The sequence below is a fragment of the Dermochelys coriacea genome, chromosome 6 (genome assembly GCF_009764565.3).
Source record: "Dermochelys coriacea isolate rDerCor1 chromosome 6, rDerCor1.pri.v4, whole genome shotgun sequence".
Taxonomy (NCBI): domain Eukaryota; kingdom Metazoa; phylum Chordata; order Testudines; family Dermochelyidae; genus Dermochelys; species Dermochelys coriacea.
In genome coordinates, this window is record NC_050073.1 from 61,286,065 (window position 1) to 61,299,694 (window position 13,630).

The 13,630-nt window shown below is 43.1% G+C and overlaps 1 protein-coding gene across 4 annotated transcripts in view; it reads right to left on the bottom strand.

Moving 5' to 3' along the window:
* Nucleotides 1-13,630, bottom strand: part of MAP3K9 (mitogen-activated protein kinase kinase kinase 9) — a 78,500-nt gene that overhangs the window by 23,250 nt on the left and 41,620 nt on the right. For all 4 annotated transcript variants that reach the window (XM_043516128.1, XM_043516126.1, XM_043516127.1 and 1 more), the window contains one exon: nt 7,511-7,686. In XM_043516128.1, the coding sequence (XP_043372063.1) occupies nt 7,511-7,686 (176 nt within the window). The remainder of the gene's footprint in view (nt 1-7,510; nt 7,687-13,630) is intronic.

The window sequence follows — 13,630 nt, forward strand, 5'->3', positions numbered from 1 at the left end:
CAGCAGGGAGGCCAAGGAGTGAAGTGACAGAGACCGAACTCCACTCTCCCCCTGCAAAGCTGTCCCTGCAGCTCAGGGTTGAGGCGCTTTGATAGGGCAATGTGGGAGAAGCTTATTCTGCTGCTGGTCATGATGTATTTGATCTGTGATTCAGTCTCTACAGAGGTAAACCAGGCACCTTTCAAACACTATACTGACTGTAAAAATAAAATAAACATTTCCAACTCCAGCATGTTAGAAGTTGTTCCCTTTACCTAGTATAAAATATTTCAGATGTAGGTGCTTTCCTCAATACTTACAATTAGATATTTAACTTGGAGAAAAATGTTTCAAGATAAAAGACTGAACACTAAAATGTGCATCAAGAGATTCTGCTCTGCATCAGAACTCTCGATAAGCATAGAGTGGACTGGAGGCTCAGCCAGAACTTTTACATAGGCTGGCTTATTCAGGTCTGGGTATTGCCATTATCACAGGGGAGCCAGGGAGTAAATAGCATGATACGTCCACATCAATGAACACAGCAACTTCAGACTTTCCACCTTTCCAGCAAGATGATGACAACAGTTGAACCTGGAAGCTTGTTTTCCAGATATTTGAGAGAGTGGGAAGGGGGAAGACATGGGATATGGCAGCTTATTTTTGCAGGATTTGTTCAGAATTTCCAACTGTTAACTCCCCCTTGTTTTTCTGCCTAAATCAGCATCTACATTAATTTGTTTAAATTGACTTCAAAGCAGTCTAAAAATTAAATGTTCCTATCTAGCGCATCATAAGAGAAAACAAAACAAAAAACCTAGCTCCAACATAAGGTGACCAAATGGAGGAACTAGAATTACTGGTGCAGGAAGTGAAACAAGATATTATAGGGATAACAGAAACATGGTGGAATAGTAGTCATGACTGGAGTACAGGTACTGAAGGGTATGTGCTGTTGAGGAAAGACAGAAATAAAAGGTAAAGGCAGTGGAGTAGCATTGCATATTAATGACAAGGTAGACTGTAAAGAAAATAGAAGTGACGGAAAGGAAAGACAGAATTTGTTGGGGACCAAAATCACTTTGGGGAAGAAAAGTAACGGAGGCTCCAATGAGATAGTGCTTGGGATACGCTGCAGACCCAAAGGATCCTGTTTGGATATGGAGAGAGACAACTAATACCTTTAATGAAATAAGTACTAGAAGGAATTGTGTGATTATGGGAGACTTTAATTTCTAAGATGTAGATTGAAGAACAAGTGCTACTAACAGTTGGGCCCAGATATTGCTCGATGTGATGGCTGCAAGTTTTCTCCACCAAATAGTCACCAAACTAACAAGAGATGACGCCATTTTAAATTTGGTATTGGTAAGCAACAAGCACCTCACAGAAGAACTGGCTGTAAAGGACAACTTTGGATCAAGTGATCATAAACTAATTCAGTTGACACTAAATGGAAGGATAAACAAAAATAGCTCTGCAAGTAGGATCTTTGATTTCAAAAGGGTAAACTTTAAAAAAAAAAATAAGGGAAGTAGTTAGGGAGTGGACTGGACTGAAGAACTTAAGGATCTGAATGTGAAGGAGGCTTGGAATTACTTTAAGTCAAAGTTGCAGAAGCTGTCTGAAGCCTGCATCCCAAACAAGGGGAAAAAATTCATAGGGAAGGGTTGCAGACCAAACTGGATGAACAAGCATCGCAGACATCTTATTAAGAGAAAGCAGAAAGCCTACAAAGAATGGATCAACAAGGAAAGCTACCTCTTGTATGTCAGAAAGTATAGAAGAAAAGTGAGAACTGCCGAAAGCTAAGCAGAGTTGGACCTTGCAAAGGAAATAAAAAACTATCATAAAAGGTTATTTAGCCATTTAAATAAAAAGGAAATATGGAAAGAAGGGGGACCACTAAGCACTGAGGATGGAGTGGAGATTAAAGATAATCTAGACATAGTCCAACACCTAAATGAATACCTTGCCTCGGTTTTAATAAAGGTAATGAGGATCTTAGGGGGTAGTGGCAGGGTGGCTAATGATAACAAGGTTACGGAAGTAGAAATAATATGAGGTGGAAGCTTATAGGACCAACAGTTTATAGGACCAAATTGGCGGGCCTGTATGATCTCCATCCAAGACTATTAACAAAACTGGCACATGAAATTGCCAGCCCTATAGCAAAGGATTTTAATGAATCCATAAACTTGGGGGTTGTACACTGTGACTGGAATATTGCTAATATAGCACCTATTTTTAAGAAAGGAAGCCACAGACCCATTAGTTTGGCCTCAATTGTATGCAAGGTCTTGGAACAAATTTTGAAAAATGAAGTAGTTAAGGACAGAGGTAAATGGTAACTGGTATAAAATACAACATTGTTTTACAAAAGGTAGATTGTGGCAGACCAACGTGATCTCTTTCTTTGAGAAGATCACAAATTTTCTTGACAAAGGAAATGCAGTAGATCTAATCTACCTGGATTTCAATAAAGCATTTGATACAGTTCCACATGGGAAATTATTAGTTAAATTTGAGAATATGGGGATTAATATGAGAATTGAAAGGTGGATAAGGAACTGGTTAAAAGAGAGACTATACTGGTCATATTGAAAGGTGAACTGTCAGGTGGAGAGAGGATACTAGTGGAGTTCCTCAGGTATCTGGTTTGGGACTAATCTTATTTAACGTTTTCATTCATGACCTTGGCACAAAAGTGAGAGTGTACTAATAAAATTTGCAGATAACTCAAAGTTGGGAGGTATTGTCAATATGGAGGAGTAGAGGCGGGTTAAGGTTTCGTGGGGCCCTGGGCCAGACCAAGTGGGGGGGCCCCCTCTTCACCCCTCCTTCCGCCTGCAGTCCCACCCATAGCCCCACTCCATTCTGCCCCTCCCCACACCGCTCTGCTGTGTTCCACACACGGTCAGCTCCCCTCCCCCAGCAGTTCCACAATCTTGTTCCTTTCTGCCCCTCAACCCCCCACTGCAGCCCCAAGACCAGAGAAGCTCTGTGCCCCTCCCCTCTGCCATGGCCCCAGACCACACCTAGGGGTGAGAACTCCCCTGGCTCTGAGGCCGCAGCAGGGAGCTAGAGTTCCTCCAGTCCCAGGGCTCTAGGCGTAGTATGACTGCTATATTTGGGGGGAGGGGGGCAAAGCACGCCCATACACACGCACACATGGAATGCTGAAGCCAGTCCCCTTGGTTCACTGGCTCTCGCTTTCTGCCTACAGTGCTACCTGGGCTGCTGGTGCTCGGGGGGGACAGGATGGCGTAACAGGGGAGGCCCAAGCTACTGCTGGCAATCACTCCTGCATCGGCTGCTGCAGCGATGTCCCTGCTCTGGTGTTGCTGCGGTTGCCTCCCTGCTGGGGCTGCTGGTGGCCCAGGGAATGCCACATGCTGGGCTCCTACTTCCCCCCACCCATTCCTGTATCCCCTTCTCTTCCCCATCTCCTTCCTCTCCCCTTCCCTTCCCCTCACCCCACCTCCCTTGCTCTGCATCCCTCCTACCTCTCCGCAGGCACTCTCGGTTGTAGAGGAAAACAGGCTAGCAGTAGGACCCAGGAGGTGGTGTCCAGCTGCTGAGGCAGGACCCACAGCGCAAAGGAAAAGCTGCTCCGTCCACACCCCATGAGCTGAAACATGCCGGGGAGCAGGAGCACCCATTTTTCCAGAGTCCCCCAATTGGCCAGGGCCCTGGGGCCCATCGGCCCAGTTGCTAATCCGCCACTATGGAGGAGGACCGGAATATCCTACAAGATGATCCTGAAAACTGGAATAATAGAAATGGGATGAAATTTAATAGTGCAGAGTGCAAGGACATGCCTTTATGGACTAACTGCAAGAATTTTTGCTATTAGCAGGGGATCTATCAGTTGGAAGTGACAGAGGAAGAGAAAGACCTGGGTCTATTGGTCAATCACAAGATGACTAAGAGTCACCAATGTGATGTGGCTGTGAAAAAGACTAATGCAATCCTAGGATGCATCAGGCGAGATATTTCAAATAGAGACAGGGAAGTGTTAGTATTATTGTACAAAACACTGGTGACACGTCATCTGGAATACTGTGTGCACAGTTCTAGTCTCCCATGGTTGAGATAGATGAATTCAAATTGGAACTGGGGCAGAGAAGGGCTACTAGGATGATCAGAGGAATGGAAAACCTATCTTATGAGAGGAGACTCAAGGAGCTTGGTTTGTTTAGCCTAACAAAACAAAGGCTGAGGGGAGATATGGTTGCTCACTTAGATACATTAGGAGGGATAAACACAAGAGAGGAGTTACTGAAGTTAAGGGCCAATGTTGGCACCAGAATAAATGGATATAAACTGGTGATCAACAAGTTTACGCTTGAAATTAGATGAAGGTTTCTAATCATCAGTGGAGTGAAGATCTGAAACAGTCTTTCTAGGGGAACAGCAGGGAAAAAAACCCAACTGGTCTCAAGACTGAGGTTGGTAAGTTTGTGGAGGGGATGGTATGATGAGATAGGCCAGATGCCATCGTAGATAATCTGCAACTGCTAGATATCTCCAATGGCCAGAGATAAGACAAAAGATAGGGAGGGTTCTGAATTACTACCGTAAATTATTTCCCAGATACCTGGTTGGCGGATCTCACTGATACACTCAGGGTCTATGAGTGCCATATTTGACTGCCATATTTGAGGTTGAGAAGGAATTTTCCCCCAGGTCAAGTAGGCAATAGAGCCCCACAGTCTCTGCCATTCTCTGATGCTTGGGTCACTTGCTATTTGAATTAGAGTAGAGTAAATGGTGAATTCTCTGTAACTTGAAGTCTTTAAATCATTATTTGAGGACTTCAGTAACTCAGCTGAGATTATGGGTTTACTGCAGGAATGGGTGAGTGAGGTTCAGCGGCCTATAACGTGCAGGACATCAGATTAGATGATCACAATGGTTTCTTCTGACCTTAAAGACTGAGTCTGTGAGCTCTAACACAAATCTACACAATAACATTATCAAGAGAAATGAAGTGAGGTTTATTTGTTTCCTTTTAAACGTTAATTATAGAGGTCGTTCCTATCAACTCATGCTAGGGTGCAGCATCCCTGTGAACATGGAGGACTTTAAAGTTAACTTTTCACCTTGCCCTTTGTTGATGAAATGGATCAACTGGAATTAATTGTTCCTGAGATCTCTAAATCCTTTGCTTTCCCCATTACATTCCTTCCTTCTCACCACAAGGACAAAAGGTTTCAGAAAATCACAGAATAATTATCTCCAGTTGGTCAATTTCACTGCAGAGGTAAAAGTTGAAGAGTTCAAAGTTTAATTCCTTTTGGTTTGGAAGCATACTGTTAAATTTTAAATGTACTTTTAAACTGATTTTCTCTCTCTCTTTCCTTCTCTCTTTTTTTTTGGTAACCTCACTGTTATCTGTAATACCGTCCTACAAGCTTGATAATAAGCTTTATTTAAAAAACAAACAAATAATCGTTGTCAAAAGTAAGTATTCTTCAAAATGTCCTTTTCTGAATGCTATAGATGATTCACATTTTTCCTTTTATAATAGTAGCACCAGAAGCTCCAATTGGGATTGGGGACTCACTGTGCTATGCACTGTACAAACAGACAGTTCCTGATCTGAAAAACTTCATATTTAAATAATTTTAAAATGTAATTCTCACAATTGATGGTTTTGTTTACTGTTTGCACATCACTAAGACTGGACACTGAACTTGGACTAATTAGAGCGGTTTCATTTTCTGCCTCTAAAGAACTAACATAATGCTGTTGTACCATATGTATCAATGGACACCACCACCACCACATGTAATTTAAAAAAAAAAGTGCTCAACAAATTCCTAGTTACATTAAGGTTTTTTTTTTTTGCTTGTTTAAAAAACACAAAACAACAGAGAGCCCCTTCTCACTCAACCCCTACATTAACATTTGAGCCTAAAGCAAATTGACCTTTAAAGTGACAATTTCATTATAGATAAGCTCATTGTTCCCTTAACTTTGGTTAGGCATATATCCACCAGCCCAACTGGTGGACATATTAAGTCACTTCATTGTAATACACTGATGGAAACTTCGTCCCCTCTTTTTATACTGACCATAGCAAGCAGATGTTCTACGACGGCAATAACAGAGCTGCTGCCGTTTATGTTCACTTTTCTGACAGTACATGAGAACTCCACCCCATTCACTGAGCAGCCTTTATTTTTGGTGGCGGACATCCTCTTGTCCTTACTATCCTCCAATGCTGTCTCCACTTAGTCTGCTGCCACACTCAATCACCCAGTGTTTCTCTTAGACTTACTAGAGAGCTCAATGCCACTATGGGGAAGGGGAAGGAAGAAAAGGGAAGGCAAAGGGACCTGCTGGTGCATTCCAGGAAAAAAGAGAGAAAATGGGGTAGGGAGTAGCCGGGCAACAGCTGCTTCAATGACTATTTGTAGCAGAGACCATAAAGTATATGGAACGCAGATAGCTTTTAAGTGAGCCAGCCACCAGCTGTGTTTCTTTTCCCCTGGCCTTGCATCAGTTCCAGACACATTGAGAACTCCTGCCAATGGGGAGGAGGCAAATCAGGGTACATCAGCTCTGTCTACTTGAGCTTATCTTCTCATTGATCCATTCTCTGAAGCTATTTCCATTTTGTCTTTACTGTTGCTCTTGCCTGTTGGCAATCCCTACGGTCTCAAGATCAGAGCCAAGGGAGGACAGAGATTAGAGGCTCCATATGTCACAATCTGGTCACTGATACTGCAGGCCATATGGTGCAGGCCAAATCCAGTACTTTTTAAGTGTACATGTGTTCTTGACACCTAGAACAGCAATGCAAAATTTAGTGCCATGTCAACTAAATCAATCAAGTGGGAAACTCATATGATTGGTGATAGAAAGAGGTCAATACCATTACTAGCATGATTATGTCAAGAGACCCCTAAAAACACAGGCATACTAACATTTCTAAAAGCTTCCCAATTACATGATGAGCTGAGCTAATTCCCAAAAAGAGTCAAATTGGGTTGGCAGATGTACCTTGTGCTCCAGTATCTGAAATATTTTTTTTAAAAATGTAAGTCTCTAGCCCTTGTGGTTGTGACCAAAACCTTGAAAAGATGACCATCGTGTAACCAATACTGATGTTTGCTTGAATTTTCAAGCAGCCAGAAACAGTAGCTCTGAGAATGTGAACTGCCTCTTCCATATTATTTAGGTGTTGACATATAAGCCTAATGATAATGTATTTGTCATGATTGTTAACAATTTCACTGCCAGATGACACATGGAAAAATGGAATGGAACTATCATATGGAAAATCTTCAGTATTTGTGACTGAACTCTCATTTTGATGTCACAAGCGGACAAGGTTTACGTATGGACACAGCATGGAAGAGTACTACAACCTATTTTGTTCCCATTTCAACCCCTTTATGTACATATTAAAAATGCCAGTAAAAGAAACCAACACACAAAGATGATACCTGTTTAGGCTGTGAAACTAGACAAGATCACAGTCTCAAGATCACATGAGAGTGGAATGTTTTTCCCTGTTTACCTTTTCTTTGGCCCTGAGCTGATCAAACATCTCCTGGATCTCATGTTTCCAGTCTTCCTGCAAGGAGTGGAAGGAATCTTTGGGCATTTCAAAGAAGCCAGACTCCTCTATGGTAGTGAGCTGGTCTAGTATATTGGCGAAAGATGGTCGTGAGTGTGGGTCAGAATTCCAACAGTCTAAAACAGGACAAAAGCAAGCATGTGTTAAACATCAGAATAAGGAAGTTAGAGACTAAGCAGGTGGCAAGTTGTGTTTACTCCTTCTGACTGGCTAAGAATTGTGCACTATCACATCCCCCAACCTCAGTCTACAAGAGAAGACATGAGGATATGCTCTAAAGGGCAGGGACTGTCATTTTAAATATGTCCTGATTTGGTGGCTTCTAAATTTTACTGAAATATAAATATTAAATAAATAAAATATTGTCAGAGACTGACTCAGTTTATAGACAACTACCAAGCTTGTTAAAAAACACACAGCATAAGTATTTTCCCCAAATACTTTGCTTAAAACTAAGTGGTTATGGAACAGAGACTGATTTTGCTGTTGAGAGCATAGCTCGGCATAGAGAAGCAAGGGTTAGTACAAGCTTCTTCTGCACTTCACTGAAGAGTTAATTGGGTGAATGGTACTTAAATTAGCCTAGATTGGGTGTGAGCAGCCACAATACAAAGCCATACCCAAGTTACTGTGTCCTCATTGGTGCTGTGCTCCCCCATTTGTGCTTCTAGGACTTCTATGAGCATGTCTCATAGCTCTTTGTGCTGCAGTTAGCAGAGCACAGATTCTTTTCCAGTGAATTGTAGGAGAACTCATCTGTCCTCCTGCACACAGAAGGAATTGTGAGAAGCCTTGAAGGACTATCAGCACTCTTATGATTTAGCCTGCAACCTCACTGCAAAGTGAGCGGGTTACCAGTTTGAGTGAAAGCAAAGCTGGGCTCTAACCCATACCCCCAGACACACCAGCTAGTTGAGGTTGAAAGAACCACTTAACTCAGCTAAGACGGCTGAGTGTGTGTATGAAAGGGAGGTGAGGGGCAACAACTGAGTAAGAGCCTGAGCTAACCTTGCAGTGCAAATATATCCTATAGATCTTCAATTCTCATCTGCAATATACATGACGCAGTCAGTCATTGACACCAAGTTGTGCGGTGTTTATTTGTTTTACACGAGCAAAGAACAAGCAACTTTTTCCACTTAATCTAAACCAGATTTGAGCTGCCACGTTTCAAAAAGTGAACTCAAAATGCAGTAACTTATTCTATTACGTAGCTCCCAAATACAGAATTAAGGCACCATCTTACCACAACATGTACAATTCTTAGCAGCTCCTAACAAGCAACAGTATAAAAAAGATGCTCAGGTACTATAGCAATGTGGGCCAGAGAGATTAAATAGAGAATGGTGTATAATAAAATCCCAAACTCTTAAATTACCAAAATCATGCTTTTAAAAATACCATCATGTTAAGTGGAGGATCTGAAACCTTCATGATGAGGAAAATCCCAATCATTCAACCCCCTCACCTCAAATGTAGGCCCCCTTCCTCGGCAAATGTTAGTTATTCATTCTACATTTTGTCTCCTAGTGCCGTCTTCATAGATTCCTGCCTGAGTCATACACTTATTCCCTTTAATGCTAGAGAACTCCTTTATGCCAAGCCCCAACAAGAAGTCAGATAGGAAAGGCCTATCACATGACCATAGTCCCAGAGGTGGCAGAATACAACAATCTCAACCCCCCAGTTGCAGATACAGATGCTGTAATGCAGAGGGCCTTCCCAATGTGTAAATGTAATCATCCCTTCTAACCAGTACCGGGAGAGGCTGAAGCACAGGCTTCCCACATGGCCAAGAAAGTGGGATATTGCCTGCTTCCCCCCCCTCCCATAAAAAGGGAAGTTTAGAACATTCTAAGAACATTCATATTCTACTGATCTTTATAATTTTAAAAATTGCCAGTTAGATTAGAAGACATCATGAGCCAAATTCATCCCTGCAATAATTCTATTCATTTAACACAGTTACACCAGGGATTAATCTGAACTCCTATTTCTTATCCCTTTTGACTCTGCTGGGATCCTGATTTTGCATTTTTTTTTAATTTTGAAATTATTGCAATTCTCTATTTGGAAATTTTGATAGAGTAACTCCTTGCTTAACATTGTAGTTATGTTCCTGAAAAATGTGACTTTAAGCAAAACAATGTTAAGCGTATCCAATTTCCCCATAAGAATTAATGTAAATAGGGGAGTTAGGACAAAAGACTGTCTATGTCTATACACACTGTGATAGACCCAGGCCAGTTGAGTACAGCAAAGTAGCAAAAGGCAGATATACTAGCCACTGGATTAACAGTTTTCTGTTCCCTGACTGACCAGAGCAGGGCCTGCTCCAGGCTAATAAGAACACCCAACTCCAATTAACCTGCAAAGAGTCAGGTGAGGCCATTAGGCTAATGTGACCACCTGACTCTAATTAAGGCCCCTCTGATACCATAAAAGGACTCACTCCAGTCAGGTAGAGGAGAGCAAGTACAGTGGAAGGGCTGGTTAATGAAGATATCCTCAAATCATTAGTAAGGGAGCCCTAAGGTAAGGGAAAAGTAGGAGAGCTGTGGAGAAGTGGCCCAGGGGAATGTAGCAACTCTAGCAGTGAAAGATTGGCTGCCAACAGCTACTACTATTAGGGCTCCTGGGCTGGAACCTAGAGTAGAGGGTGGGCCTGGGTTTCCCCCCCCCCCACCTGCTATTACAGAAACACCTCCTGGAAGGGGAAAACAGACCCCTGTCAGGAGAGGAGGCTAAACTGTTTTGGTATAAGGCCCTAGGAGCAACAGAAACTGTGGGAATTTTCTCACCAGCCTTCTTGCTGGCTTATGATGAAAAGGGCTCAGTAGACTGTATCCCTGGCCCCAGGGGGGGGGGGGGGGCTATGTGGAGGGCTGCAGTGAGCCTCTGAAGCTAGCATAAGCCACCTGGAAGCATGGGCCCATGGGGACAAGGTTGGAGCTCTGCCACGACGCGCACACACAGTATAAGTTTTAAACAAAATTTAGTACTGGTACACAGCATGATGATTGAAGCTTGGTTGAAATGGTGAAGTCAGAGGGAGAGATATTTCCCCAGAGGATGCCTTACTGCTAAATGATGAACTAGCACTTGGCTGAGCCCTCAAGGGTTAACTCGTTGTTAATGTAGCCTAACACTCTACAAGGCAGCACCAATGGAGGGAGGGGAGACAGCATGGGAGACCAACACACACACACCGTGTGTGTGTGTGTGTGTGTGTGTGTGTGTGAGAGAGAGCAAGAGCAAGATATGCATTACTCCTTTAAGTAAGCTGACTCTTAAGTACACTGCCTTTTTAAGTTAATCAGCAAGATGAGATGGCAGCTGCTGCCAGGAAGCTCTTCTCCCCCCCCCCCCATCCTGAGCCCTGTTGCGTGTCCCCCTGCTCTATGGAAAATGGGGTAAGTGGGGTACAGAAGCAGGGGGGAGGGGACACCCTGACATTAGCCCTCTTCCCCCCCATATAGCAAGTGGGAGTCTGGGGGAGCAGCACATGGCAGTGGGGGGAGGGACAGCAGAACTGCCAGCAATTGATAGCCTGCTGGGCAGCTGTAGCACAGGGAATTTAGCGGGGCTGCCGGTTCACCCTGGTTCCAAGCCCCCACCAGCTAGCTGCAATGGGCTCCTCCTCCTGCAAGCAGTGGACAAAGCAGGTGGCTGCCAAATGACTTTATAAGGGAGAATTGCACAACTTTAAACGAGCATGTTCTTTAATTGATCAGCAATGTAACAATAAAACAACGTTAACTGGGATGACTAAGTGAGGAGTTATTGAACTGAGATTTTGTGCATCAGGCTGCTGTTCTTTAGGCATCTGGGTCTCAAAAGCAACACAATGAAAATTTTTGTTTTTATGGCTCACAAGATGCCTCTTATATCTATGTGCAGAACCAGGGATGTCCAAAACTGCTTCATAGCTTCCCTCATGCTGACCAATTAGTGATGATTGGTGATACAGAAAAATTGTCAAGGGCATAATCCCTGCCCCTCTATCCCACTTTTTAAGCATGGCAAAGCAAACATGACCCAGTGTAAAACAAAGTACTGCAATCAGCCAAGTGCATGAGTGACTGAGCTTGATAACTATGCAGGTAGTCTATGGCTTTTATTTTCCCAGCCCTAGAACAGTCATTATCTGCACTAATGAGGACAGTTGTAACTTATAAATCTTCTCTCTGAAGAGAGCAAGTTCAGGTTTGTCATCTGAGTAAAGATCACCAGGGCAGTAACTCAAAAGCAAAATCAGCCTTAGGGGAACCAGAGTTCATCAGGAAGGGAAATGGTGTTTTTGACAATTTTGATAAAGGGGGAAGAAAGTGATTGCTTTCTTATTCCCTTATTCTATGGTATTGGGGTGAAATATTTCACTTTATTTCACACCTCCCAATATTTTCCACCCCACCAACACTCACATTTGATTTTAAGAAACTTAATACTTCTCCTAAGAAACACTGTCAGTATAAAATGCACAAAAACTATGACTGCTTGATGTTGTCATTAGCTCTTTTAGACAGCGCTTGCTGCACTGCATTCTTTCTGATGTACTTAAATTAACTGGCATACTATCGGATTCCCATTGTTCCCATAGCATGTCCTGTGTATCTGACCAGGGGAATCTCAATGAACAAGTTACATTATTTCCATCCTTAGTGGCTACTATACTTTCAAGTGTGCATTTACAGTAGTTTCTCGGTAACCACATCCACCCGACAAGTTGCTCCCAATTTCGTAACCAGACTGTCATTTAAGGTCATAGTTTTAGTAATGCGGATGTATGTACTGTATCTGCAATTCTATTGTTTGTAATCCTATGGCTCATTGTTTTAGCAAAACATTACACAGAATTCTAGATTTTTAATTGAGCTGTGTTTGTAATCTGTATCAAAGGACAGAGAGACACAAAAGTATGCCAGAAGCAGACAAACCTCTCAGTGACTCACCTACTTAAGTCAAAGGCAAGTCTATCCCACTAACAGGGGGAGTCAGATACTCTGGGTTTATTTCCAGCCCTGCCATTAACTCATTGGGTGACACTTAAGAAGTCACTTTACCTCTCTATGCCTCCATTTTCCCCATCTGTAAAGTGAAGGTAATATCAGACTCACAGGAGGGTTGTGAGGTTTAATTCTGTAATGGTTGTAAAGCTCTATGAGAGCTTCAGCTGTAAGGTACAATATAGAAGTTCTAAGCATTCTTCTAGAATTCTGTATACATATTTTGATAAAAATTAAGAATTGGTCTGGAGTGGATGGCTCGGGGGAACATTTGCAGAGTTAAAATAGCCAGAGAACCCATCTGGGCCATCACCTGAATTGCACCCTACAAAAGATTTTATTCCTTCCTTTGGTACTATATTCATACTATAAAGCTCACCTCTGGAAACTGATTTTTTTTTTTATTAAAACAAACCTTCAACCACCTGGGGCTTTTCAGCATGTCAAAGTCATGCTTAAATCCCCCCCAAAATTTGAGTATGACATTACCAGATCGAGGGGGACCAGATGATGTTTAGCACTAGAACTATATACATATTAAGCCTCACAATCCTCCTTTGTGAGATAAGTGACCCATCAAAAGTCACATACCAGGCCCATTTCACCACTGGTGTACTGCAAATATGCATTCATTTCAATTATTGTGTCAATACTGTAAGCAGGTACTACTCCATTGATTACAAAATACATTAATGTGGCCCACTAAGTCAAGGGCACAGCAGGAATAGAACTCTGACCTCCTGAGCCCCAGCCAAGAGTTCAATCCATTAGACCAGTGGTCCGCACTCCCCCTTATTCCTGTCTGTGCCCCCCCACCCTATGGAGCTGGGCTGTGGTTCCGGGGGGGGGGCACTGATGGGGCAAGGGGACAGAGGCTGGGGCCACAGCTGGGGTCAGGAATGGACCCTTGGCCAGGGGCAGAGGCTTACAGCTGGGTGCAGAGCCCGTGGACCTTGAGCAGAGGGTTGGCAGCTGTGGTTGGCGGCAGATCCCTGGGCGTGTGGCCAGGGAGTCACTCCCTCCCTGCTCCCTGTGGGGGTTGGTGAAGGCCCCA